Here is a 27,158-nt window from a genome sequence, read left to right on the forward strand (position 1 = left end):
TGAACACAAAACAATCACAGCAAGCTTGATTGTGAAGTTTATTAAACGATATGCATTTGCATGCACATTATAAAGCAAATAATTAGGTAATACATACTTTTTAAAATATAAGCTTATCTGACCCAATTAGAAAACACACCTGCCACGTCTCCAAATAATAAAACCTCGGAGAATCTATTTGACTCTGAAGTTATATCATTTTCAGCAGCAGGTAGGTTAAAAAAGGGAGGGAATAACCTGCAGCTGGAGGCTTGTGAGGTGCACCAAAACTTTTTATTTTTTTATTTTAGCAGCTAGGCAGCTCGTGGTGAGCGTGGCTGGCTGACGTCACAGAGGAGCAATCCGTGGTTGGGCTGAAAATGTGCTCCAGCTGCTGAAAGCTAGACGTAGCCTGTAGTGTCACTGTGCTCATGATACCGACTACTTTGGATTAAAGGGATCTTATTGCCAACTTGTGCGTGACATAAACTTTAAAAACTTTGGCTACTTCAGGGGAATATTAAAAAAATAATAATCCTAACAACGATTTAAATTCAAATAAATGTTTTGGTTGTGAGTACTGGGTTTAAGCCAATATTTTATTGCTCTGATTTTCAATTTCTACGCACTAAAGTAGATTTAAAAAAAAAATGATTCTGTCACTGTCGACGTGTCCACTGCAGCGGCCTGAGAGCAGTCTTTGGTAGGCAACACCAGCTACTGCGACAGTCTGCATTAGCATTCTGGGAATGGTGTTTATCAAGTTTTGGTGCATTTGAAGCATTTTATGTGGCAAATATAATAACTCTATCAATTTTTTTTGACATTTATCATTTAAGGAAACACACAGAGAACAAAAAGAAAACACAATAAAACCCCTCCCCCTCCCCCGAAAGGCACTGTAGGTTCAATAATTATAAAATTATCTGCATCAATCATTTGCAAGTTCTTAAGAAACATCAAAAGAACATGTTGTAGTTAAAATACACCCAAAGCTCTGAATAAAAAATAGCTTTTTGATTTATATGAGGGGAAAAAAAATTCAACAATTTAACATTACTACTGTACATTCGCTACTGAATACTGATTAAGATTTATGTGCTCGGATAAACTTCTGACTGCAACTTGCTGTGGTGTGGCTGACACTCCGTGGGTACTTCTAGTAGTTCTAGTTTTAAAACAGGTCTGAAATGCTTGTTGAAATGTTGGGATCTGCTTTGTTTTGTTTACAAGGAACAGCTTAAAAGTCCCTTTTCTTAAATACGCCGCACGATTCAATTCAAAGCTTGCAGTGAAGGTTTTTATACCTGCACAGGTGCAACAAAAACAACAACAAATAAAAAAGGAGAGATGAAAGGATGAGTATTTGAGTATTTCTGATATCACAGTTCCCACCCGCTTATAATAAACAGTTGGACCCAACACAGGGCTTCAACATTAAAACCAACTTTCCCAAAACGGAAAATAAAATAAGCAAACACATGACAGGAATCACGTTTTAAACAAAAAGCAAAGATAATATTTTTCTTATATATGATTGCAGACCATGAAATCTGCGGCTGAATAGCTGGTCCCTCCTAAAGTGTATATGCTCGGCAGACGCCTCCATGCTCCTCTCCGACTGTGGCGTTTCTCGCTGCCGTTTAAAGAATTCACAGAAAGAGCTGGTGGTGGACCACAGCGGGGACACATCCCTCTGGTTTTTGCTCGTTTTTTTTCTTTTTTTTTTTTGCTAATGTGCTCGAGGAGAAGGTGGTGTGATTTTTTATTTTTTATTTTTAAATAGCAGCTCAGTTTCGTCAAGACATTTTATTTGCTCTTATCCGGCTTTTTCAGTTCTGCTTCTTTCTTTTTTTTGAGAAAAGGGTCAAAACTGGTTTGGTTGTGGGATTTGGAAAACCCACCAGGACTCAAAAGAGTTTGCAGATCATCATGAAAGCTGGACCTTCTGCACCACCTGATAACTTGCTTTACACACCTGTCCCTGTACATGCAACTCTACTTACTATAGGCCTCGAAGCACCGCTGGGTGCTTTAACATCTGGCTTGGATGTCACACATCTGCTCATCTTCTTGTTGCTCCTGAAATCTCACTCTCTTTCTCTCTCTCTGACTTAAACCTCAACCCTGACATTCAGATATTTCTAAAAAATATATAGAATTCATTTACAGCCTTAATCTTGATCACTGGCTTCCCAAGATGCATGGAGGGTCGGGATGGTGCCTGCGTTTAACAGTGGCACTGGGTGATAAGGCTAACTGAGCTTGCTGTGTTTGTGCAGTATCTTGACTGAAGAGCTCCTTTAGATGTCCGTTTGTATACAGCGCTTTCTCGTTTGGTTTACAGGCTGCACAGCGCTGCAGATGGTCTCCTTCGAGCTCTCATCATTCTCTGGCTCTGTGTCGCCAACGCTCTCCTCGCTGATGTATAGAAACATCCCGCTGCTTCCCTCTTTTGGCGAAGCAGGTGGAGACGAAGACAGCAGGCGGCAGGTGAAGGCTGAATGGCTGCTCTGAGGCGGAAAGTGCTCCAGGCGGTCGTGCTCCACCTCCGGCATGGGCGTGATGGTGACGTCGCTGAAGGCGTTGATGGGATTATGAGGATGGGTGTCCATCGGGGGAGAGCAGGGTGCAGGAGCCGGTCTTGAGGTCTCGGGGTCTGAGCAGCTGAGCTCAGATGAGAAGTGGCTACAGTGCGACTCGGCCACAGAGGGAAGGCTGCCGCTCAGGGACGGAGAATCGAACTCGGAGGAATTAGTGCTGCGCTGCTCCAGAAGCTGCGTGTCCACATCCGCTTGTGTCTCGTTAACTTTTGCCTCTCCTTTGCTGATGCTGCTGGCTTTTTTCCAACGCTTGCCCTTGCTCGTTTTGACCCCAGAGGTGGAGGCGTCCTTTGACCACGGCGGGGAGGGGCAGGAGTGGTTGGCTTGCTGAGCGCAGCGGCAGGTGGAGGGACATGAGCACGTGCCACCGGTAGCTCCTTTAAGGCCGGCAGAACTGCTACTACAGCTGGCTTCATCCAGGCTGCTGCTGGCGCTTCCGTGTCTCACCTTCTCCTGCTTAGACTCCACGTCTGCCTGCACCTCCAGACTGTTGTCTCTGCAAAATCAAATCACCTACATTTAACTTATTGGATCATAGGGCAGCTGCCTACAAGTCTAACAAATCCAGGTCGCCAAATTCCTACTGGAACAAGGAGGATGTGTATAATCTGAGTGCTGACCTTTCCAGAGACATGTAGGCGTTGAGGATGGACCCCGCCATGGCTTTTGTGCTTGCGTTGTCGCTCATCGTCCCCAGACTGACTGTGGCAGACTCCCCGCTAAGGCTACAACGTTCCTTCTGGACGTCGGCCTGGACTTCCATCCTGGAAGAGTAAAAGCAGTCAAAACAACTACAAAGTTCAGTTGACAGGTGAACAACAAGGCCATTGATGTAGTTTTAGTCCTAAAACATTTAACACTGATAAAATGGTCTAAGAAGCTTGGAAAGCTCTAAGCTCCAAGTAAGTGTTTTGAAGTTCCACAAAACTTGAAGTTCAGTCACTTTCTTTCCAAGCTCCTTAGACCACCCTGACCTGGATGATTGAGAGCCTACACAGACACTGATAAGGTCGTGTGACTGCACCGTTCGCCACTCACATAGTCAAAGGCGGACCACACTGAAGCGCAAAATTTCTACCATGAAGAGAAAATAATACAAAAAAAAAAAGAAAAAAAAAAAGGACTAACATGCTTTTTTGTTTTAAGTGATTAAAGTAAAGAATGACGTCTTATAGCTTTTATTTTGAGTGCACTGCTGAAAGTAAAGGAGTTAAGGAAATTTAGGCACTTAAGGGTTAATTTTAATTCATCTGTCCGTTTTCTTAACCCCTTATATTCAATGTAGGGTCACAGGAAGGGGAGCTGAACCCTATCACAGCTTTCATCAGCTGTCAGCGAGAAGTGGAGTCCATTAACAGGGCCAACAGACACCCATTCACAAGTAAGACCAATTTAGAATAGCTATTGGATTTTCCCTCAGACAGTGTTCTGTTTGGGCTCATCTGGGCGTGCTTATCACACAATCAGTCCAGTCCAGTCCATTTACCGGTTGTAGCAGCTTCCCGAGAGGCTTCCGGTGATGCTGGTCCCAGCGAGGGCTGTGGTGCTGGCATTGTCGCTCATGTTGTCTCGCTGGGTGGAGCTCACGCCGCAGCGCTCCATGTTGCTTCCGCTCACACTGAGGCTCAGGCCCGTCAGACCACCAACACTTGCACCATCACCGAGGCTGGCGTTGTTGAGGCGAGTCTCCGCCACTGAGGTTGTGTCTGATTGGAGAAAAGGGGACACAGTGTGAGCTTTTATTAGGCTACAGAATAGTTTGACGGACAAAACTAAAGCAACAATGTGGCTTTCTGATATAGTATTAGCTGTATCCTGTGACTATAAATGCCCAAAGAAGTGAAACTAATACAAATGGAGCATGGTCAGTAAGGTCAAAGTGGACACACATAAGTAATAAAATCAGGAGTGAACTTTGTACAACTTTACCATGCATCCTGGAACAACACATCGTTAAATTCTCATTGAAATCAAAAGGACATCATCACGTCTCACACCTTATGGTTCTGAAAAGGTCAAAGTCTTTGCTGTCGTCTGTACTCACAATTATGACTTTCATTGATGACCGAAGCTGCGAGAAACAACACGTCTCGCCCTCACACAGAGCTCCCAGTTCATCACAATTGCTGATGATATGCCAGTCATTTCACACAGTAACACACCCTGAATACTTTTCTGCATCTCCCATCAACAGCCCTTTGAGTAATGAATGTCATGCACATAAAAACAAAGGCATGGCCAGATGTAAGAGTAATGACTGGTATGCATTCCTAACCATGAGAACAAACTCATACAGCAATCTTTTGTGTCAACCCTGCTAAATATTCAACCTGAAAACTGGCCTAAGCTACAAGCAGAGCACCATGGTGCTTAAAATAACATCGCTATTTTTAATTATTCATTAATGGATCATTATTGTCTGAACTTCTGTGACTTTAAGTTCTTCCCATAGCCTGTGTACAGTATAAGATTCTCACCTGTGGCTGCTGCACCGTTGCCTATGTTGTCATTTTCATCGTCAAACTCAATTCGCACTCCTTTCCCGTTGCCGGCAGAGACTCCACAACCTCCACTCCGGCACAGAGAGATCGGGACAACACCGTAAACATACGCGAGCATGATGGGAACGCCAATTCCTAAATAACACAACAAAATGAACAAAAATTATTATGACTGACACTTACAGAAAGGTAAGCAGATTAATCAAGAAAATACTGGTGGGCGAAACATGTTTAAACTCAGTGTGTTGGTACAAGCAAGGCACAATATCAAGGCACAGATGGTGAAACAAAACAAAACAAGAAAGACATTTTTCCCCACCGACAGTGACCGCGGCAACCACAGGAGACACGATCACAGACAGCGTCACGCCGCCAGCTATCACCAGGTTCCTCTTGTGTTTGGAGATGTCTTTGCCTTCATAGCGATTATGAATCTGATGGGAATAATTGTTCAGTAGGATTAACTTCACACGCTTTGCTGTAAAGCTACAAATGATGAACACACCTCCTTTTGTCCCCACATCTCAAGGCTGACATTTGACAAACTTCTGACATGCAAGATACTGTACTAGGAACACAAAACTGGTACAAAAAACAGACATAACACAACCTCTCTTTACTAATCTGCATGATCTTCACCACTTCTCACTTCTCTGAATAAACACATTTTGTACCCCTGTTGCCTGCTGGGAGCTCTCACCTTTCTGCCCACATAGACGGGGATGCCAATGATCATTGCAGGGATGGCGATGCCAGCAATAAGGGCGATACCCACAGGAGCGCCCACCAATGTGCCAAGCTGCCACAGGATCTTCTTCTTTCTGCTCCACGGCTTCTTCCCCCAGAAGGTGCAGCCCGATGGACTGGGAGGAGACGAGAGAGATAAAATAGTTTCACAGGGCTAAGACAGAAAGAGAGCTGTAAATATTAAAGAAAACCTTAAAAATAAGAAAAGCAAAGGGCGGTGGAAGTCTTACCTTAAATAGTGCAGGTCAGAGATCTCCTTCATGCAAAGCCAACAGAACTCACAGCCGCAGACGGCGCAGGTCATGTGATTGCAGCTTCCGTCGTTCATCTTGATGATGTAGGCTGCACAGCGAGGGCATGGTTTGATGTCATCACCTGGTGCAGAATAAAACACAGACTGAATATTGTGCTTAAAATGATAAAGCTTCTGTGCACTGTGAATTTATCACAAGTGTCCTTTAATGTGTAATGCCAAAGAACAGGTCAGGTGAATCTGGGAGCTTTGTATGGTAGCACCTATCTGTAGGCTACCTGCAGCGCCGCTCTCCTGGCTGTAGCTAAGTGAGGACGACCTGAAACTCCTCAGCCGGAAGTGTTGGGCCCTTTGCTGCCGTGCGGTGTCGCACGTCTGGTTGGGATGCCACAGCTGTTTGCAGTGGTAGCAGAACTCTGTCCCGCAGCCCTCACGCCCGCAGGTGATCTTTGGGCAGCTGGCACAGCCGAATGCAATGACTGCATAACTAAAAAGAGGAAAAATACAGCAAGAAATGATGGTAAATAGAATTTAGTGAGACAGAATGGACTTGCCGCTACAGGTATAATCTAATCTGGAGGACATCATGTCACCATAGCAACCTACATCAGTCATCACAGTGGCTTATTAGAGGGCTTTTTTGTGGCACGAATGAGTGTAACAAATGTTTCTTTTTATAAATGAGAACATAAAACTTGACAAAGTGACACCATAAAAACCCGTCGCTGCAGCTGTCATTTATATCCCATCACAACCGCTGCTTTAAATAACCTGCTTTTATATCGGTGACAACAATATTATAAATGGTAGCGACTGTTTCCCCCAAGCTTGCTGACTCACGGCCCTCCTCGTGTCCCTCCAGGGGTGACACATGGGCGATGGTTTCTGTGTTTGATACCGCAGCAGATATGACAGCTTCATTTAAACTCTGAGCCATTCAGGATCCTGCATGATGGTTATCACAGGGCAAAAACAGTGTGACAGCCAGCAGCTTGTAAGGAAATCTTAGATGCTCCACTCAAACCCTGATCATCTAAATGTGATTGTGTGAGGAGAACATGGAGGATAAGCCTCTTACTCAGTTCAGGACGAATTCCCAGGAAAAAAAATAAAAAATTCAATCTAAGTAAACAGACGCTGCGGCACCGCCTGACGTACACAGCTGTGAGTCAAGATCTTTGTTAAAATTAGATAAGCATTTAATCTAATATAGCCGTTAACATCAGCTGACAGCAAGGGAGCAACAGCAACTGCAGCTGGAAACAAAGTGGAAAGAAAAGTCAGCAGTGATGTGCCAGTACACTTAAAGAGGCACGCTATTTAGTGGGAGTCGGTGGGATTTATAAGTTAGCGAACGAAGGAAAACGATAAGTTTGGAAGAAAAGTTAGTCATACTAAACCTTAAGGCTAACCTTACAAAAGGTAGATTAGAGTTATCTTAAATGCAAAGTTATATAATTACATCTAACATTTCTTCAAGGTCAGTGGAGGAAGGAGGAAGTTAAAAAAGAAATACAAAAAAAATAGAAGCAATAGAGTAAATAAATAAAACTATTCATCACATGCCAAGTTTCTGATGAAAGAAATGAATGTGAATGTAAGCAGTAACAGATAAACTCTGTTATCCTCTTATTGACACATCTGACAAGCAGCAGTAGAGGCTGAATGTGAACATGTACTTAAACAAAACAGCCAGTCTGCACAGCTTCCAGACAGTCTCCACTAACACCTCGGTGAGGTGAACTGATGGCACGTTGTAAAAAGTGGTAAAATATTGCCAAATGGCCTTTTGGTATTATCCCCATCTAGTTTTCCTCACATACATTTTACTGTCAGACCATAATTCAACCAGTTTTAACTGGTAGTGTAACACCTACAGTGATATACTTGGGCCCTACTTTTAAAAGAAACCACAACTTTGCCCAAAATAGAAAAACTGTTTTGGTTATGCTTGCATGTAACTAAATAGGACATGCGAAACTGAGCAAAACTGTTCACTGCATAAAGATGATTCATCTGTTTATTTGAGGAATAATGAGGACTCTCAAATTTGACAAACTTCACAGTTGAGCTGACCAACAGAGCCCAGTAATTTGCACAATTATACAACAATAAAGACTGAGAGCATTAACCAGTGAGGAGTGTGGCAGGAAGCCAGAGTTGAGCTGTTTGTAGCTGAGTCGCAACAAACTCATGAAAGAGCCATTATTCCAGCAGACAAGGGTCAGCACTGTTGATGCAAGACGGTCATGAGAGAGAGTGAAGGGTGAAACCATTTCTGAAGCAGACTGATCATGGCTGACTGGAGCGAAAACATTAAAAAAAACAAAAAAACCCAAAACAAAACAGTGCAGCCAGCACCTGGAGCAAAAACCAAATACACACTGATGTAAGGGTACATTAGCGGTACACGTATGCTGTGTGCATGGAGGCAGTCACGGCCTAATGGTGCAATGAGAAGCAAGAGACGTATGGAGGTCAGTTCAGGATCCTGTGAGCAATCTATTGAGTCCCTCCCGGCTCTAAACATACAAGACCCTGAACTGACCTTAACCCAGTACTGCCTCTGACATATGAGAGAGAAAAAAAAAAAGATTTCCAACTGCAAGAAACAGCAGTTTATTAACATTTTTAGGAGGTTTGCAGAGCTTGTTTTTACCCCAAACCAGGAACTTGCAATACTTTCACATTTTTTCCAACTTTAATAATTCAAATAGGGTTTTTGTTTTGTCTTTTTTTCATTCAGCTTATAACTTGTTATTTTAGGTTAAATAGCTTTTCGCCTTATTTTAAGATTATTATTACTGAAGGGTGTGTTATGCTTTCCTTTATTTTCTGTCACATGATGCTGAATGTTTATACTAAAACACTGCCATAATTTCAGATAATCGTGTCTGCGTGTATACAAACCTTTATACTATTCGAAATGCTTGCTGTGTGGTGGGTTTTCTAGTCTGATGTCAGCTGATCATGAATTTCCTTATATGGTCATTTAAGGCACAGCTACACAGCTGGGAGGTGGGGCTTAGAAGCACAAGGTTCCAAGCTAGCCAAGTACAGCCAATCAGGAGAAAGAAGGACCTTAATTGTACAGAAGCTAAAGCGGCTTGTTATGGGCCAGTATGAGTACATACAGTGCACAGGGCAGTGAAGAACAAGCAAAATACACCTGATCCAACCGTAAATTAGTTCATGTATTGTTCAGACTGTTATACATGCTCCTTCATTTGTGGTTATATACTGAATATTTGCTCATTTACAACCTATTCGCAGTCTGACCACAGCGGGCATCATCATAAACTGACTGCTCGCGTCTTTTGACTGACAGAATAAATGGGGCTATAATTGCTACGAGTTATTTTTAGCCGAGACATCAATGCAGAAGCTGGAGTAAACTTCACAGGGCCAGATTACAGTCTTGAAGTTTCCTTGATCTTCTGCCTTAGTGTGTTATTTTAGGAGTTGAGCACTGGTTTAATCAAAGTTAGAGAGCATCCGGAACATCTCGGGAAATTAAAACTAAGATTTTGATGAATTTGCAATTTTTTAAGGATAATATCACAGGCTTGAAATTTTGGAAGCTGTCTGAAATTTACACGTGCTTTGTTGTCAATAGTGCTGCAAATCTCAACTTTCCTTGCTACTCTTCAGTTACATTTGAATGTAAATCCGAAAGCCTTCATTTCCCAAGTTTTTGCCTTGTGTATGATGTTTTAACTACACACCAACTAGTCCTGTGTGTTATTCACTCAGGGGGCCGTCTAATCCCTCAGCTGTGGTTCTTACCCGCAGTCAGGGGCTGGGCACCAGCGGCAGTCAGGTTCAGCCACCAGCCACCTCCTCAGCATGAACTCCTCGTACTTGTCCATGAGGGCTCGGTCTCCCAGGATCATCCTGATGTCGTGGGGGTTGAAGCGCTCAGCGCACTCGGGGCAGCTGATGTTGACTCGCGACTCCGAGATCTCGATGCGCAGATACTGTCGCAAGCAGTCTGCGCAGGAGCGGTGATGGCAGGTCATGATGTCTGGGAAGTGATCGCGTGCGTGGCGCAGTAGGCACAGAGGGCACTCCAGCAGCTCTGACGAAGACCCCGGCACTGAAGAAGTTGATGCTACATCTAATGGAGAGTTGGTTGCAGTTTTATCTTGCAAAGTCTCTGCCTGTGCAGTTTCGATGCTGACGACACCATCCACCCCAACTCCAGCCTGCAGAGCCCTCGACTTGCGTTTGGGGTCACGCTCGGGCCGGCATCGGCGCCCAAAGATTGCATGGAGAGAAAGACGGCGCTTCTTGGGATTCTTTCTAACTGTGGGGAGGCTAACAGAGGAGGCAGCAGAGTGAAGATCTCGCTCTGAGCCTGTGCTGCCATGATGCTGCTGGTGCAGGCTGCTCATCACGCCAAACTGGGCGCCACTGGTGCTATGACCAGCAATTACCACATTGGGAGCGGGGATTAGAGATGGTACGGAGAAGGAAAACTGAAAGAGGGACTAGGGTTTAAGGAAGATGCTCAGGAAATAGACTGCTATCTAGGACATGGTGGCAGGAACCTGGTTTAGGAGGTGTGCAGGTGTGTGAGATGATCTGCCCTTGTTTTAAGTCACACCAGTTTAAGGGGTTCCTTTATGGCTAAGATGAACAAGTTCAGATGTAGGCCACAAACCTGAGGAAAAAAGAGAGAGAGAAAAATATCAGGTGCTATGCTGAAGTCGAATGCATTAATTTTTAATTATCTGCTGCAAAAACAGAACCACTTGGCTGCAAAACGAAGCAACACTATTTCAAGATGCAAAACAACCAACCAGCTAGAGATAGGATATTAAAAGCAAGACAGCCATCCGTAAGGCTGTTCACTGGCCTCTGTGTTAAAGCGTGACCACTTCTCTAACGTTTAAGAGTTTTCTGGCAGACTGCAGGCATTTTCTCAGGCGTGTCTTCTGTGTCTCTGAGTGTGTGCATGTTATTATTCTCACATAGCTGCATGCTTTCCCTCGAGTGTGCATTAGTCAAGTGTAGGCAAAACAAGACAAATCCTGTGTTTCCACCATAGATCTTAAAAGCAGCCACAGCTGTGGCTTTAGTTCTCTGCAGCCTCACCTTGCCTTAAGTACTTTCACTGCTTGTTTGCACAACTTAAGCATAGCTCTTCACCTGTAAAAGTAGCGTGAAAACGCACTTGTGGTGGATGTGAAGGAGACAGGTTTAAGGGTCAAAATAACAGGCATAACAGAGGTGAGTCTTAAATTTCATTGACTAATCCAATCTAGCAAATGAGATCAAAAATGTTTCATGAAGTTCTTTTAACCCTAACCGCCTTCCAAGCTGACCTGGCCTGTTTTTCCCCAATCCATCCAAAACACACATTATCATTTTAAATGTTGACTATAAATGATGTGTTGCGTGTCCTTCTTTAATAGAGAAATGGTACATTTGATCTGTTCTTGCATTTGTCAGTTTCCCCTGGAGTACACAACATTTTGACCTAACACAAAATTTACCATGATTGTTTTACTTTCAGCAAAATGTGCGCGCTCTTCTAAACACAATTTTGTTTCCACACCTTTATCTTCTTGCAGTATTTAAAAAAATAAATAAATAAATAAAAAAACAGAATCACAGAAATCAACGCTTTCCAAGTTTGCCCTCACTTGACATGTCCTATATAACTATGCTCATGTTTGTATCATGAATTGCAAAGTATTTTAAAAACCCTAAAGCAATATAAAGGACAAAAGGGATTTCTACCGGTTGCTCCAGGCTGCAAACTGGTGTTTGCCATTAGGGACTAATTTCAGGAAAATTCCAGCGGGAGCCAAAAGGTGACTAATTAACGAGCCTGTTGCAAATCTAAACTGGGACAAAGCAACCATATGCACTCTCGTAACCTACAAACCTCAGTCTGACTGGCTGCTGTTTTTCCACCTTTAAGTACCATGGCATGTAGGCCGAAGTCAGCGTCAACTACTTTAATATTGGGGAAGACTCAAAAGAAAAAGGTCTTGAGTTGCAGAGCCTGAAACCAGATTCTATTCAGCACCTAGACCAAAGTCGTTTAGATCCTGACTGTTTCCTCACGCTAATCACTGAGATCAAAGTCAGGATAATATCATAGACTCAACTAAATTAATGTAACATTTTAACACTTTCGGTAAATCTCGTTAGTGGTTTGATCACGAGCTTGAAGCCTTTTAAAAAGGCCATTAAAAGCATATAAATGCAATAAGATTCAGAAATGCGGTCTTTCAGGTGCTCACAGTCAGCTCTGACTGACAACACCCAATAAAATCTGCAAACATCCAAAAGAAAGCTGCTTGGATCAAATGACTCTTGATCCCAAACTACCATTTTTATCTCCCCATTTCCAGTTTAGCAGCAGGCAGGGTCACAAAGAAAAAAAAAAACCCTCAAATGCATCCGAGTAGTCTTTTGATGCCAACTGAAACTAAATTCTGGTGACTTTTAGCACATCTACAAGTTCTAAATACAGCCAGTAGTCTGCAGGCAGTGTCACAGCATAAGAGTCCCATCTCTTCAGAGACAAATATACTGAAACGCACGTATGAATATGACAGATGTATGTGATACACTAGCAAACGCACATATGACAACACATAATGTATTAAATCAGATGCAGGACTGTATTTGTATTACTGTTGGGACAAAACTGGTAAGTAGCTACCATTAGCATATGCCCTCATACCTAATGGCTACAATGCAAATGTTATTATATTATACAAGACTTTAATTATGGTTAACAGCTGCCAGTTTTATTTACACAGCCCTTCACCTGCAGTTAGATGCTCCATGCACATTCCCAGTTGCATCATTAACATAATGAGTAATGTTAATAAGGATAACCCTTACTGCATAAATGTTCATATATATTAATGATAAGCAGCTCCTTCTCATACATACACGCACACAGCAAGGGGGAAGTTACTTTGATGTTACTGTTGTTGGGAAGCTTTTACTGCATTACTGTAATATAAATTGTTGCCATCAACTCAATCAATAGTATTTTATTTCACTTATCTCTTGGCAGCTCCACGTATGTGTGTGTGTGTGTGTGTGTGTGTGTGTGTGTGTGTGTGTGTGTGTGTGTGTGTGTGTGTGTGTGTGTGTGTTGAAGAGGAGAAACTATGACTGTAAATGACAGCAGTATGCCGCTGTCATTTAACTTTTCATTGTTTTTATCTGAAGTCTGTTGCCATTTGTTATTTCAATAAGTAGAATTATATATGCTTATCTGATGTACAAGTTTATTACACCAATCAAGAGACTGGCTGGCAACCCTTTGGCAATCTCTGGTCATTAGGGAAAAATGTGTAGTGGTTGCTGGAGCTTGCTGGGTGAAATTGGCTGCAAAGAGGGTGCTGCCTCTGGTTATTGCTTTGGTTGCTCGCACATTGCTGTGGTCACCTGTAGTTTGCATGAAAGATGTCAACTTATCTGCAGACGCCCACCAGCTAAACAAGGTGTGGTAGTGAGACAAAATGTTCACTTTCAAAGTAAAAGTTGTGCCTTCCCACTGAAACCAAAATGTATCAAAAAAGTGCAACTTTTACTTTAATGTGTAATGGTTTACAATTCACTCCTCAGAGTTCCACTACTGCTTGGTGAATATTTCCCAGCTGGTACTTACCCGATGACTGCTCTCCAGACCTACATAAATGGGGCTTTACTAACTTAGTAATTACGTACTAATAATTTACTAATACTAACTTTTGACTCATGACTGGTGGTTGCCAACTGGTCTCTAGGCCAAGTCTTTTTTTCTGTTTTAACCACTTGGTTGAGGTCATTAATTAAACTTTATATTTGTTAAGTACAGCACTTCAGGTTGCTAGGAAGAAAATACAACAAAGAGACAGTATGCAGAAGACTAGACGTTTCCAGCAGACACTTTTTCTGGACTTTACCTCATAAGTATTTTTAATTTTACGTTAAGCTGTGCATTTAACTGTCACATAAAGATAAAGGAGGAAAAGCATGTCAACCATAATTGCATCTCATTAGGCTGTAGCATTGCAGCCAAAGACAGAAAGTTGTAAAGAAGAATTTGCCTTAGTTAAAAAAGAAAATGGAGTCACCAATTAAGAGATTTTGTATTTGAAATTTAAACTATAGAGAGCTGTGTGTGCAAGGTAACACATGCACAGTGTGTCACTGACTAACAAAAGCAGGAAATCTTCCATATATTAGACTAGGGATCCTGAATGCAAGTTACCATACAGCAGGCGACCGCAACATGGGAAGCGCAAGTGTAGGTGATGCCTGAATCCTACAGTCCTACATTATAACACAATGTAATGACACACCAGGTGAAGTAACCAAGACATGAAGCAAGAGGAAAGTTTTACCAAGACAGAAGAGCAATTTCAAGCAAACCACAAGTCAATGTGAAATTACACTCTCAGGCATAATTAAACTGGAAAATCCTGCCTCTTCTACGTGCCAAGCCTGAGTGGGACTTTCCATGTGACTGAGGTCAGTATGCGCGATTGTGCGAGCACACGCACATGCATGTATTCAAGTTTTGTGGCTCAGGGGCAATCACATGCAAGCAAGGCTTACACACTGGGATGGTGTCCCAGTTCTTGAGACAACCTCAGGGTAAAAATCCTACTGAGACAGAATAAATGCTTTCAGTCTTCCGTCAACTCTTACAGGAAATCGCCAAGTTCGCATCAGCTCGTGCAGTATTATGACTACCATCGTGAGATGGTTTAATCCCATGGTTTTCAAATGAAGATGCAGGTCAGTGTAAGGCCACAGAGTTGCCTTTCATTTGGAGCCACACTATAATTTGTGTGTCAAAATGAAGAAGGGGAAATAGCAGTAAAAAGTGTCACTTGGCGTTACCGCGGTAATGGTTTTAACACGTAAAGCTCTTGAGACCAGAGCAATAACATTTTGGCTGCTGAGCTGCAATAAAGGAAATAAATCCAGGTTTCTCTTGCCTGTAATTTTGCAAAGAGACAATTAGGTGCACAGCCAAACTGCAATGGTGCCTGCTTCACTTACTTCACACCAGCATCACTTTCATAAATACTTTTTGTCATTTGTGTCATTTATAATAAGTTATAAACAGAACCCCTGGCCCTCACCCAAACAAACATCCTTTTCCAACCATTTCCAGTACCATTATTCCAAAGTGTTTCTTCCACTTTCAAAGGTAAACACAAGTTCATCAGCTTAAATAAAAGCATGCAACAGTCAAGATGTCGCTGATGATGATTCCATTCATTTGCTACCAAGTGCTGACCCGAAAAATCGCCCTGATCTATTCAGCAATAAGGTATCAGCACACACCAGTGGAAGGCTTCATCCCCGCGAATCTAATCAAAATGTCACCACTGGTTTTACAGACACATGGACAAACTCTAATCTAATGTGCATATTAACCGATATTAAATGTTTTTCATATAATATAATATTTTTTAGGGCTGCTCGATATAACGATATATATCGGAGGACGATATAAAAACATCTATCGTTTCATTTTACGCTATTGTTTGTTTCGTGGTGTCGCAAAATAAACTGTTTACGACAATATTTTTTTCATCGTTTTGATGGTCACTGTAGAGGCTATATTAATTTCTTAAAATTCTCTCTTTCTCTTATATTTAATATAACCATACTACAGACGGACAAGCGCCTGTTTTTATGCGTTGTTAGCAACAACAACGGTAATACCATTGCGTGTTTGCTTGTTTATTTACCACATAAACCTTTCACAATAAAGCTCAAGATCCTGTTGAGACTTTTCAAAATAAACTGAATCACGTGAAAGAGTATGCAGAGCATTTACGAATGAGAAGGAAAAAAGAGCCGTCAGGTGCTAAAAAATAAACCTTAGACTCAAACGTTAGAACAGGCTTTTCCCCGCAGCACGCCGTGTAATAAATACAAAGAAAATAGCGGCCGTTACAACTTATGCCTAAAAATGTATAGTTTCATGCATCGGTTAAAACACTCGACTCCAGGTACACGACGGCCAGCTGGAAACACTTCAAGCAAGTCGAGCTGCCCGAGATTCACAGAATTTACAGAAAATGTTACATTTTTGTGATTAATATCGTTATCGGGACGATAGATGTCTTATATCGGGATATGAGATTTTGGTCATATCGCACAGCCCTAATATTTTTATTCCAAAAGTAACTCTTAAACTCAGATAAAATGAAAATAACAGGACACATATAGGACATTCAACCATCAGCCTCACCAGAGACCGAATGATAAAATATTATCACATTTAATGCACAGCAGAATATGAACTTTAGACAGAATTTTGATGTTATTAGTATTGGAATAATATTTTCATGTATTGCAAGTTATCACCTTTTATCAACTTCAATTTATGTCCTCAGAGTTAAAGTTTGTCATTATCTGTTTTATGTAATAAGAAATTTCAGTGTATTTTGTGTCTGTTTCTTCAGTAACTCCTATTGGTACAATACTGCTTTGTGAAAAAGACAATGTCAAACGGCGTCACTTATAACCGCCATAAGCACTGCCTGCACCTGACAAACCGAAGTGTTTGTAGTCTGGACTACTCTAGTACTGCAGGTATTTTGAATGCGAGACCCTTGGGTCATAAGCTGCTTATACAGACTTGGACTGCACTGATTCAATATTTGAATCCAAAATGGAACTCACTAGATCAGATATCAGTGACAGTGAAACAATCCATACATAAATAAATAAATAAATAAATAAATAAATAAAGGGGGGGATAAATTGATATGACATAAATGCTCTGATAAGGACAATATTTTCTCTGCCTTTCACACTCACTGTCGTGATGTTCGGTATAACCCTTGCTCGGAAGTTTTTACTGCACTTACAGTAACATAACTTATTGCTGTCAACTTGATTTATTTATTATTCCACTTGGTCACATGTGCTCCGCTCAACAAGCTGTATACTGCATACAAGAAGAGCCATAATGCTTTATTTATGACACCATCATTGTTTCTGTTTGTGGAGATAACAAAAGAAAAGGGAAAAAAAAAACCCATCAAATGTGGACTGGTACATATATGGCGCCTTTCTACTCAATTTGGTAACTCAAAGAGTATACACTCACACACCAACGGATTATATCTGCCTGGCCTATTTTGCCCAAGGGTACACATGGGCAGGGATCGATGCTCCGATCTTCCAATTGGTAGAGCAAGCAAGCGAGCAATTTATTAGAGGACGCGCTCTACCACCTGAATAACAGCCCTCACCTCAAAGATTTAAAAATAAATAAAAAAATACAGCATGAAAAGTACAGACAGTGGCCGCAGTGGACGTTTTCACAATGCTGATGGACCAACAACAGGACAAATGACAGACCGGTCCACAGACCGGTTGTACCAGATAGTTTTGACACACTGCAGGTGGATGGGCAGTTCAAAGCTGCCCACAAACTGCCTGATCATGGCCACCGCTGAACCATAATTACCCCATAAGAAGGTGCACTCAGACTCAGAGAGGAATTTTGTCACTTATTTTACTAATAAATACCAATTTAGCTAATATGTGGGGCAATTAAAAATAAATAAATCTGTAGATATTCGCTGATGGACAGCACACTACATACTATAATAGAAATACTGTGTTGATTAAATTGGCATTTATATATCTGTGTCACTGAGTGCCTAGCTGAATTCTCTCACCTCCCAACCCAGAGTCACACACCCTTCATAATGAACCAGAAAACATTTGTTTTGTGCCTTGGGAATCTAGGCTAACATAATTACAGCCCTGTACTTTAAACGGCTAAGCTGTCAGGCCCAGATGTGGCATTTCCTGTATAATGAATTGGACAGTTTTTGTTTTATAACTTTTTGTTTTACGACTTTTTCTATTTTTGAACCGAATCCAGTCGGTCACATTTCTGACCTCATCATCTGATGCACGTCTCATGTTGATTTAAAATAGTTTGCACTCGAGTATAGGTGCTTTTTCAGTAATATGAGAGCATTATGAGGAAAATCTTTGGTGGGTTGGAATTTGGTGAGTCTATATTTAGGTAAAGATGATGCAAGCTCCCTGGGATATTGATAAAAATACTTTTTTCCCCTTCTATCCAATGATTAGCTTCCCAGACTGGAAATAAGTGGCTCTGAATGTTATTCTGAAAAGTGTTCATCACGTACGCCAACTTCTGGTTACATTCCAGCTTGAGGACAGATTTCCTGGTGATGACAATGCATTCAGAGTTCATGGCGTGGGGCCAGGGGACAGCCCAGAGACTAGATGACAAACGCTATAGAAAATCTATTTTTTTACATAGCTGTGTTTACATATCACACCAAGAAGAAATAATTTAACTTTTGTACAGCTGTCACTGCTTCTATCCACAGGATCAGACGTATGGAAGTTAATTCAAACTGGAGAAAGGTTATTGTTAAATTTCCCAGCACTCATAAGGTGCAGGCCAACTTTCTCTCAGCTGGACATCGAAATAAACCTGAAGGGTAATGACTCTATTGAGCCCAGTATTTGCCAGCCAAATATAATAATAATGTCTGACATTAAACAGAGAGTGGGGACAGGCTATACACGAGTGAATGCCTCTGATGCTGTACTATTTAGTAAACAGAGTCACAGGCAACAGGGCAAGGTACTTTTCCACTGTATATGCTACACAGTGATGAGACAACAGCTTCTTTTGAAGTGCAACGATTGGGTAGCAAAACTCTATCATGTCAGTATGACATTCATCTTCATGTAGCACCATGGAGACGGCAGGGAAATATGACTTTCTACCACCTAGGACAGGAAATGCTGATATCATTTTTCTATTTCACAAAGGGATATCTATTCATCTCCGTGAGCTTCAAACAAAGATAAATGAGAGAAATGAACCATTTAAATCTCACAAGACACAAAACAAAAGACATAACTATTTGCAAAGCTACATTATAAACATTTTTTTTAAGCTCTACATACCAACACATTGTAATATCAACACAGTAAATAATAAGAATGTGTTATAAAGAATGGACATTAGACACTCTGCGTGAGCTCTGCTGCATCCAACCATAAACGGGAAATAATGAAACCAACCAGGGAGCTGTAGTGCATCGAGCTTTGCGTCAGCACAGTTAATGCCGTCTACCGACTGAAATCTTAAGCATTTCCAAACAGAGCTGAGAGCAAATTACTCTCGCTGTAGCAGAGCAGGGTTGTGAACTCTGCCATCATAACCACAGGGTTGCTGAAGAACTTTCCTAAACTGCCCTCTGTTCAGGCTTATGGTTAATTTATGGTACTATGGTTGTGTCTCTTTGTGGAGATATTTGTCTACAGAGAGCCTATGAAGAGGGGTTTTCACCGTTAGCAAGCGTGCCCTCATCCAGTCCTCCATTAAACATCAAGGAAATATGTACAGTGGAACCCCGGCTTACAAAGACCCCATTTAACGAAAAATTCAAGTTACGAAGGCACTTAACGCCAATATTTCTGGCAGTGGTACGGCAAAATGCCCGCGTAACGAAATCTGCTGGCTCTGATTGGCTGAGCCCAGAATGCCCACAATGCCTTCCGAATCATGTGATAACCCCTTGGCTTTCGTACTTGCGTTTCGCTGTTCCACGTGAAAGACGTATTGTTGTTGCAGTTAGCAATTAGCCTATCGTTCATTCATAATGGGGCCAAAAAAAAAAAACGGCGAGGCAGTCAGTTCCGTTCAAAGGGCGGCCGAAGAATACTTATGCTTTTTTCAGCCTCCACCACCTCTGCCACCTCCTCCTCCACCAAGAACTTTGTCTTCAGCCAGCATCGCCTCACTCAAAAGGCGATGGAAAAAGGTGCTTCGACTTACGGAAATTTTGACTTACGAAAGACCCTCTGGAATGAATTAATTTCATAAGTCGGGTTTCCACTGGATTTTAAAGATGTTAAAAAAGTTTTTAACAGCCTGAACGAACAGAACCAAATAAAGTTTTAAAAGTAATCAAATAAAGAAATAACCAAGTAAATCTTGTAATTTAACAACATTTACTTGTTGACAATATCCATCTTTGGCTTTGTGGTGCTGCTTTTCATTTCACGCAAACAAAACTGAAATTATACTTCTGTATTTTTCCTATGTAGAGCCTGCCATGTAGCCAACACTGCTGTCAGCATTTATTCTTGTGCATGGTTTGTCAGCACTGCCGCCAAAACACTGGTTAGCGGTGGGATTTCTCTACTCAAGGTAATCCATTCTCTTCCAGTCAATTAGAAAAATGCCGTCAGAAGAAACAATGCAATCAATAAATACCATCGCGAATGCCAAGTTGTTTGGTGATTTCTATGCAGACGCTCTGAAGATTCAACTTCCAATAATGTTTGTGAAATTTGTGGTTACTTTCACAACTGACTGGGTATGGCAATGCACGTCTGTGTCACTGGATGTTATGTACACTTCAGTTTCCAAAATGACATATACTCCAAAGTTACCACATTACTAGACAGCACATCTGAGCTACAACAGAAGCCAAATGTTCAGCGAGCAGCTTTTTCAAGAGATCACTGTTGAGTTCCAGTAAACAAAAGTGATACTTGCATTCAGTTTTAGTCTCCAGTTAACAAAGAAAGCAATTCACTTTTACTACCTGCTAGAGCTGGGCGATATAAGATTTTTTCATATGACGATATGTTTTTTTCATTTCAGGCGATAACGATATATATCACGATATAAGCCAAATAACTATATTTGTAAGATTTAAATGTGCCGTTGCTCACAAGTAAAATGTGAAATAATTAGCAGCTTGTTTTAATTAAAATATTTATTTCCCATAATAAGTTCAACATGGCAGATGTACTTAAGGAACATGAGACTTTTTCAGATAAATAAAGGCAAATATTGCAAACTACACAAAGGGCAGCCACTAAAGCGTTTAAGTTTCAAAATAGAACAAACAAAACAGACTACTAAATTGTCAATTCCACTTAGAAACAAAATATTAATTCTAAAAATAAATCTTAGTTTGTTTTACAGAAGAACAGACAAAATTGACTAACTTTTGTCAATATCAAATAAACTGAGAACTAAAAGGAAATTCTCAATCTCTCCTTGTTGTATAGCTTAGCTTTTCAAACAGTTTTAACAGTTACTTTAGTCTGACAAAAGCCGAATGACGAATTAGCGCTTTCAGTCAGAGATTGAGCATGCACCGCTTTATTGTATTTCCAGACTTTCGGCACAATTTACAGTGCGCGCTACTCTGTTTTTTGTCAGACTTGAAATAGCCGAAATACCTTCACACTACGGAACTTCTGTGGCCCTTCCGTTCGACAATCTCTCCGGCATTAGAACCATCATCTGTTTTTTCTTCGGTAACCTTCGCTCACGCTCTCGGTTGATTTTTCTCTAGTCGGCGCACTCATTTCCTCCATTACCTGGGCAGCCCGCTGGCTGCTTCCCAAACAAATACACATGTGCCCCTTGGCACTTGTGCTGTACGTAAGAAGTCACGTGACGTGACGCTGCGGCTGTGATTGGTTCGGCTCTGCGCTACTTAATTTGGATTGGCTGTTCTTTTTTTTTTTAAGAGGACAAGAGAGATGAGGCCTATCGCAATAGTTTAATTTTTCTATCGAGAGAAAGTTATTTCGCAATACATATCGTTATCGTTCTATCGCCCAGCTCTACTACCTGCTTAAGTAACTCTCTAATCTACCAGCCTCCCACATGTCAATCATATTCATACCATATCTTAGTTTGGATAGTGACGCACCACCTTTACGTGGTCAGCATTTATTTGATTGGTTGTCACCTGAAATTGCTAAATGTCACTGACTTGTCATTTCTGGTTGCTTCTAGTCACTTCCTGTGTTGCCGCCCCTTTAATTCGCAAATATGAATTAAATATAAATATCACCCAGGTCTTATGGACCTGGGTGATTTCCAAATGCAGACCATATTGTAATCTACTGTTACAACACATACAAGAGAATATTTAGAATAGAAAGTACCTAAAATATTTTACAGTGCTCAAAACTGACACAGTGGTGTTTGATTTAAGCAAATATTTAACAATAAAACAGCTGTTATTATACTTAGCAACCAGAGGGGAAAAGGAAATACAAACTTTAAAATAAACCTACTTCAAATGAATGGCCATGTTCTTCTATAGTTGAGTCACACTCTGTTAGGAAATACAGCATATTTACTAGATGCAAGTCATGTTCTTCCCTTTCTTTGCTGATGCACTACCATCATTACAGGTCAGTGGAATTATATAAAGCCACTGGCATGCACGATTAGTCGACTATCACGATTACAGGTCAGTGACGAATTATATAAAGCCACTGGCAGGACATAGTAGGATTTAAAGTGTAATAACGGACTGAAACAGAAGATGGCAGCAGTGCATATGAAGGATGCCATGATTGGAAGCAGAAGGAAACTTCCCATGGGAAAAATAATAATATTACTATATTCTTTCTGGGTCAAATAAAACGTTTAAAAAAGCTGTAAGTTTTACCCAAGATGCATGATCATTAGTCCTCCTAATGTGCTGAATTCACTAGACCCTACTGGCAGGACATGTGTTGACTTTGACCATGATTGGAAGCAGAAAGGAAACTTCCCATGGGAAAAATAATAACTATATAAATAAGAAAAAAACCCAAGAAGCATACCCTCCTTGTGCTGAATTCACTAGACCGGTGTGACTTTCCTGAAGTGTTTGGCATACGTAGGTCGATATTTAGGATTTCAGTTTTTGGTCCACTGTTAATTACTAATTTATAGTTCAACAACTACTTGTTGTCTGTAATCCAGTTATTCATTCAGTCTTAATTGTCCTGCTCTTCTTCCTCCAAGAACACCACAGAAGCTCACATACCCTCTAAATCAAAGTTAACAGCGAAGTCGGTGATGAAGACATACTTCATAATGCCAGCCTGATGCGAACGTTACCAAGCCGAAGTCTTACAGCAAGTGAAAGGGCAAACACATGACCTGAGACGGTTAAGAAGCATAAATGATGTCAAGAGATTCCCAGGAACTAAAGTCATATTTTTTGGGGGGGGGGTCAACACTCATCTGCAGCTGCAGTTTATCCCAATGTAGGACTGAAATCAGATCACTTTAGGGCAGAACAGGAGATATTAGGGGAATCCACTCCTTCAGTTCTGTACATCATGCAACTCATCATCAATACATAACATAACAGTCCCTCCACTGTCCGCTAAAGACTTTTCACCAGAAACAGCAGGAGAGCAGGAAGCAGACAGTGGCCGCAGTGGACGTTTATGGGGGGGTGGGGTACAGCACTATTTATTTCTGTTCTACAATGAAGGAAGAAAGAAACCCCCACAAACAACTACTCACAATTCACCAGCAGAGATGAGGCTCACAGTGCAATATATGTCATGGACACACTGATTTGACAGCCTTTAAATTTATTTGGCTGAAATTCTACTGCCAAAGTCTACTTAAGCTACAGTAGGAGGGATATACTAGAACTAAGCTTAAGATTAAAATATGTCCTGTTTTAAGACAAGCATGAGCTTTATGCACATTTATTACGATATTCTTTAGAAGTCTATTTTATGTTATCTGGATTCCTGGTTACATAATCTATCCAGAATCATAAACACAAAGATAAAGCTGTAATATAACCTATTACTGGCCCAACATAACAAAAGACTCACAATTTAATGATTGGTCACAAGCAGAAAACCCTATTAACCCTATTTGACAGTTAAAAAAAAGATGTTTAAGTATTCTCTGTCAGTTCCCAGCACATACTTATTTGCTAGATCATTCAACAAGCCACAGAAAAAGTCAACATACGTGTATCATTCTAATAAGATAAGAGGCAATATTGCAATAGAGCAAATGTTGCTTCAGCTCACAGCTCAAGGGTCTTCTGTGGCTCAGCCACAGGTTACTAATCAGTTTAATTTTCTCTGTGTGCGTCTCCAAAAATATATCAGTCAAACATGCCAGCATTGATAAAATAAAACCAAGAAGCTTTGAGGTGTTTCATTTCAACAGATTTGACAATTTGAGACTAGTTATCAGCTGAAACCAGTTCTTGTTTCCTGTCCCCAAACCTGGTTTGCTGCAAATAAAAAACGATTATTTTGATAGTCGATTCATTATCATAATTAGTCGACTAATCAGATCATGCATCGAAAACATTTATGTTAAACGTTTACTTTTGACCCAGAAAGAATAATAAGAGTAATATTAAAACTAATACACCCATTGTCAACTGCGCTGGTTTCCCTAATTCTGGGACACAGCTTCTTCTTCTTCGGGTTTAACGAATCCTTTACATGCACTGCTGCCATCTTCTGTTTCAGTCCGTTATTACACTTTTTAAATTTTTATTCCTGCGTCTTTTGTGATCTTACAAAGAAAGGCAAAATCAGTCGTCGACGATTTTGATAGTCGACGTACACTAATGAGCAGCTCGCAAATAAAAGAAAAATGTATTATATCATAAAAGTACGAGCAGAACATTTTAACCTACTTTTTAAAACCACTAATACACCTGTCAAGCCTAGCTAGAATGTGAAAGGCAAGGCAGGTTCTGATAAGGTGTTCTGATAACGTAATAAGGAAAAATGCAAATCATGCTTGAGTAAATAAAGCTCTCTGATGAATTTCCTGGAGGGGCTGGCCTCTATTAGTCATCAATCTCTTTATTTAGTTATACATTTTTTTAAAACAGATTTTCTCGTCCGAAAATAGCAGGTGCATAAGATATGTGTAATATTTGTTTGAAAACAAATTCCTAGTTTCAAGAGATGTAAACAATGACATATATTTATAATGTGTAACATGGTAGTAGTACTACAGGAACAAAAAAGACACAAAAAGAAGCTGACTAACCAACCCACTTGTGCCACTGAAAGAATAGTAAAGCTTGAGTTTCTACATTAAAACACCGAACTGACCGAGTTCTACTAAAGCTACAGCACAAATGGTTTGGTTCTGTCTACAAATGCCAAATCTGGGATTAATTCTGTTCAACTTAAACGCTACAGGCCATCAAGAGTAAGCAAAAGCACCGTGACTCACTGATGGAAAGCCCCAATGAAGATGCCCTGAATTTATTTAACATGCATGCTTTAAAAATCAGCACCGCCATCGAGGAAGGACTGAGCAACTGATATGCTATCTACTAATTAAAACAGTGATACAAAGCAACAGCAGTTAACAATGTACAGAAGTATCTGTGTTCAGATCATAATCTGATAGTTAGCTTTACATGCAGGTTACTTAATGTAAAATCATTAACATTCCCCCACACCCCCCAAAACAGAGAAGTAAACACATATATATATATACACACACACACACACACATATATATATATATAGATAGATAGATAGATATTTAGATAGATATGTGTGTGTGTGTGTGCCTGTGTATATATGTATATATAGATATAGATATAAACATTTCTTTCTAAAGCAGCCTAACAAATGAGCCTAAATACACTTTACTAATTAGCCGAAATGTCTAACAAAACACAAATGCAGAAAAACTTTGGCTAAAATGGCACATTTTCCACAAGTTTAACTGTGGCCACGGCTTTTAGAGCCCTGAACTAAAAGCTGGAAAGACCCAGTTCTGTCAACTTATTTTAAAAGTAATAAAAACGTTCATATATGAGATACCTTACTCGTCGTGTGAAGTTCAGCGCAGAAACGATCTAGTTTTGTTTACAATTTCCAACTGGCTAACCAGTGTTAGCCTGCTAGCTACGGGTGGCTAGTGAGTTAACTTTAATCGCCCAAAGAGTTGCTGAGCAGCTGAGCCGAAGCCAAATGGTCACTCACTAACAAATACTTAAAGTGGGTGGTTTATATAAGTGCCCCTTGGCGCTCGTAATCCTTTATTTGGTGTCGGATAAAGGTTTCTGTCGACCAACACTTTAACGAGGAAATTTTACAAGCTAACAAAGCTAAATAATTTGCTAGCATCCCAGCAGCTTCGAAGAGAAGGAAGTTCTGATCTTACAAAAGCTCAGCTGTCTCGAGCTTCGATGTGAAAACTTACCGTCGTACAACCTCCCCCTGATTTTCCTTTACTTCACAACTGAAGTGTACACCGTTGTCTCCATTTCGCAGGAAGCAGTACATGAAAATGTGTAGCAGCAGAAAAAACTTGGCAGGACAGCCGAGGTACATTCCCCGAGTCTGATTACTGCGGTCAAGTTAAACACCAAAAAAAACAACATTCAAACTTCCGGTATGTAATATTATACTTTCACAATAAAGGCTTTTCTTTCTTTTATTATTGCAAGTCTCCTTCTTTCAGCTGCTCCTCTGCACATGTTCAAACTATCTCAGTCTACCGTGTCCGCAGCTGTCTCTAAATGTGAACCAGGAGGAGGTACCAAACCTGCAGGAAATCATCAAAAGTTATCCTTTTCTTTGGGGTTTCGTTTGTCTTAATAATTCACGGCCTCTGCCCTTTGCAGCTTCACTATCTCACTCCCATTCACACACATAAATGAAAGTGAGAACGCTTCATTATATCCTCGTTCAAAACTTTAACAATTCAGTTTCTTCATGTTTTCTAAAGTCTACAATTTATGATAGCTTTTTAGTAGGGTGCAGCAGAGTAGGACAAACTGCATTCTCCATTATGTTCGACACACAATACATTTTCATAATATCACATATCTGAAATTTACATTATGGCCAATATCAGCCATAATGTAGTGAAAACGTTCATGAAATGAACATTTGTGGCACTATATGTCATAAAAACTTTGACGATTATCTTTCAAATGAACGTGTTTTTTAATTTGGATGAATTTTGTATTTGTTTGTTTATTTGTTTTTGTTGGGGTTTTTTTGTAGTTTTGTTTGCTTGTTTTTTTTTTTTTTTGTTTTTTTTGCAGTGTCTATCTATCATTTGATGTGTACACCTTATGTCTCCCAAATTGTATAAAGTTTATTCAATCTGTAAAACTTACAGATGGCAGAAGATGACACTTTTTTTGTCAGTTACTATTTGGATGAATTTGGAAGAAGCTTTTATTTGTGAAACAACTCACTGAATTAGAAAACTTCCTGGTTGCATCTGATGACTTGACACGTTGACCATGCCTGTGTTTA

At 40.6% G+C, this 27,158-nt stretch overlaps 1 protein-coding gene across 1 annotated transcript; it reads right to left on the bottom strand.

The window, feature by feature from the left end:
- Positions 1-19: 19 nt before the first annotated feature.
- Positions 20-26,254, bottom strand: LOC116322449 (E3 ubiquitin-protein ligase RNF19A-like). Its single transcript, XM_031742521.2, has 10 exons — positions 26,092-26,254; positions 9,870-10,746; positions 6,362-6,570; positions 6,061-6,205; positions 5,784-5,946; positions 5,403-5,517; positions 5,060-5,218; positions 4,069-4,288; positions 3,203-3,346; positions 20-3,078 (listed from the first exon to the last, which is right to left on the bottom strand). The coding sequence occupies exons 2-10, from the start codon at positions 10,475-10,477 to the stop codon at positions 2,283-2,285; spliced, it is 2,559 nt and encodes an 852-aa protein (XP_031598381.1). The 5' UTR covers positions 10,478-10,746; positions 26,092-26,254; the 3' UTR covers positions 20-2,282.
- Between the last annotated feature and the right edge of the window lie 904 nt (positions 26,255-27,158).

This window comes from Oreochromis aureus, linkage group 22, assembly GCF_013358895.1.
Source record: "Oreochromis aureus strain Israel breed Guangdong linkage group 22, ZZ_aureus, whole genome shotgun sequence".
Taxonomy (NCBI): Eukaryota; Metazoa; Chordata; class Actinopteri; order Cichliformes; family Cichlidae; genus Oreochromis; species Oreochromis aureus.

What these genes read in the sequence shown, in the direction of transcription:
- LOC116322449 (XM_031742521.2), bottom strand. Translation starts at nt 10,477, where the DNA reads ATGAGCAGCCTGCACCAGCAGCATCATGGCAGCACAGGCTCAGAGCGA. An exon ending in TCGGGAAGCTGCTACAACCG is followed by an intron (nt 3,347 to 4,068) that starts GTAAATGGACTG and finishes TTACTCTTCCAG; the next exon opens with GATGGAAGTCCAGGCCGACG. An exon ending in GCCTACATGTCTCTGGAAAG is followed by an intron (nt 3,079 to 3,202) that starts GTCAGCACTCAG and finishes TTGATTTTGCAG; the next exon opens with AGACAACAGTCTGGAGGTGC.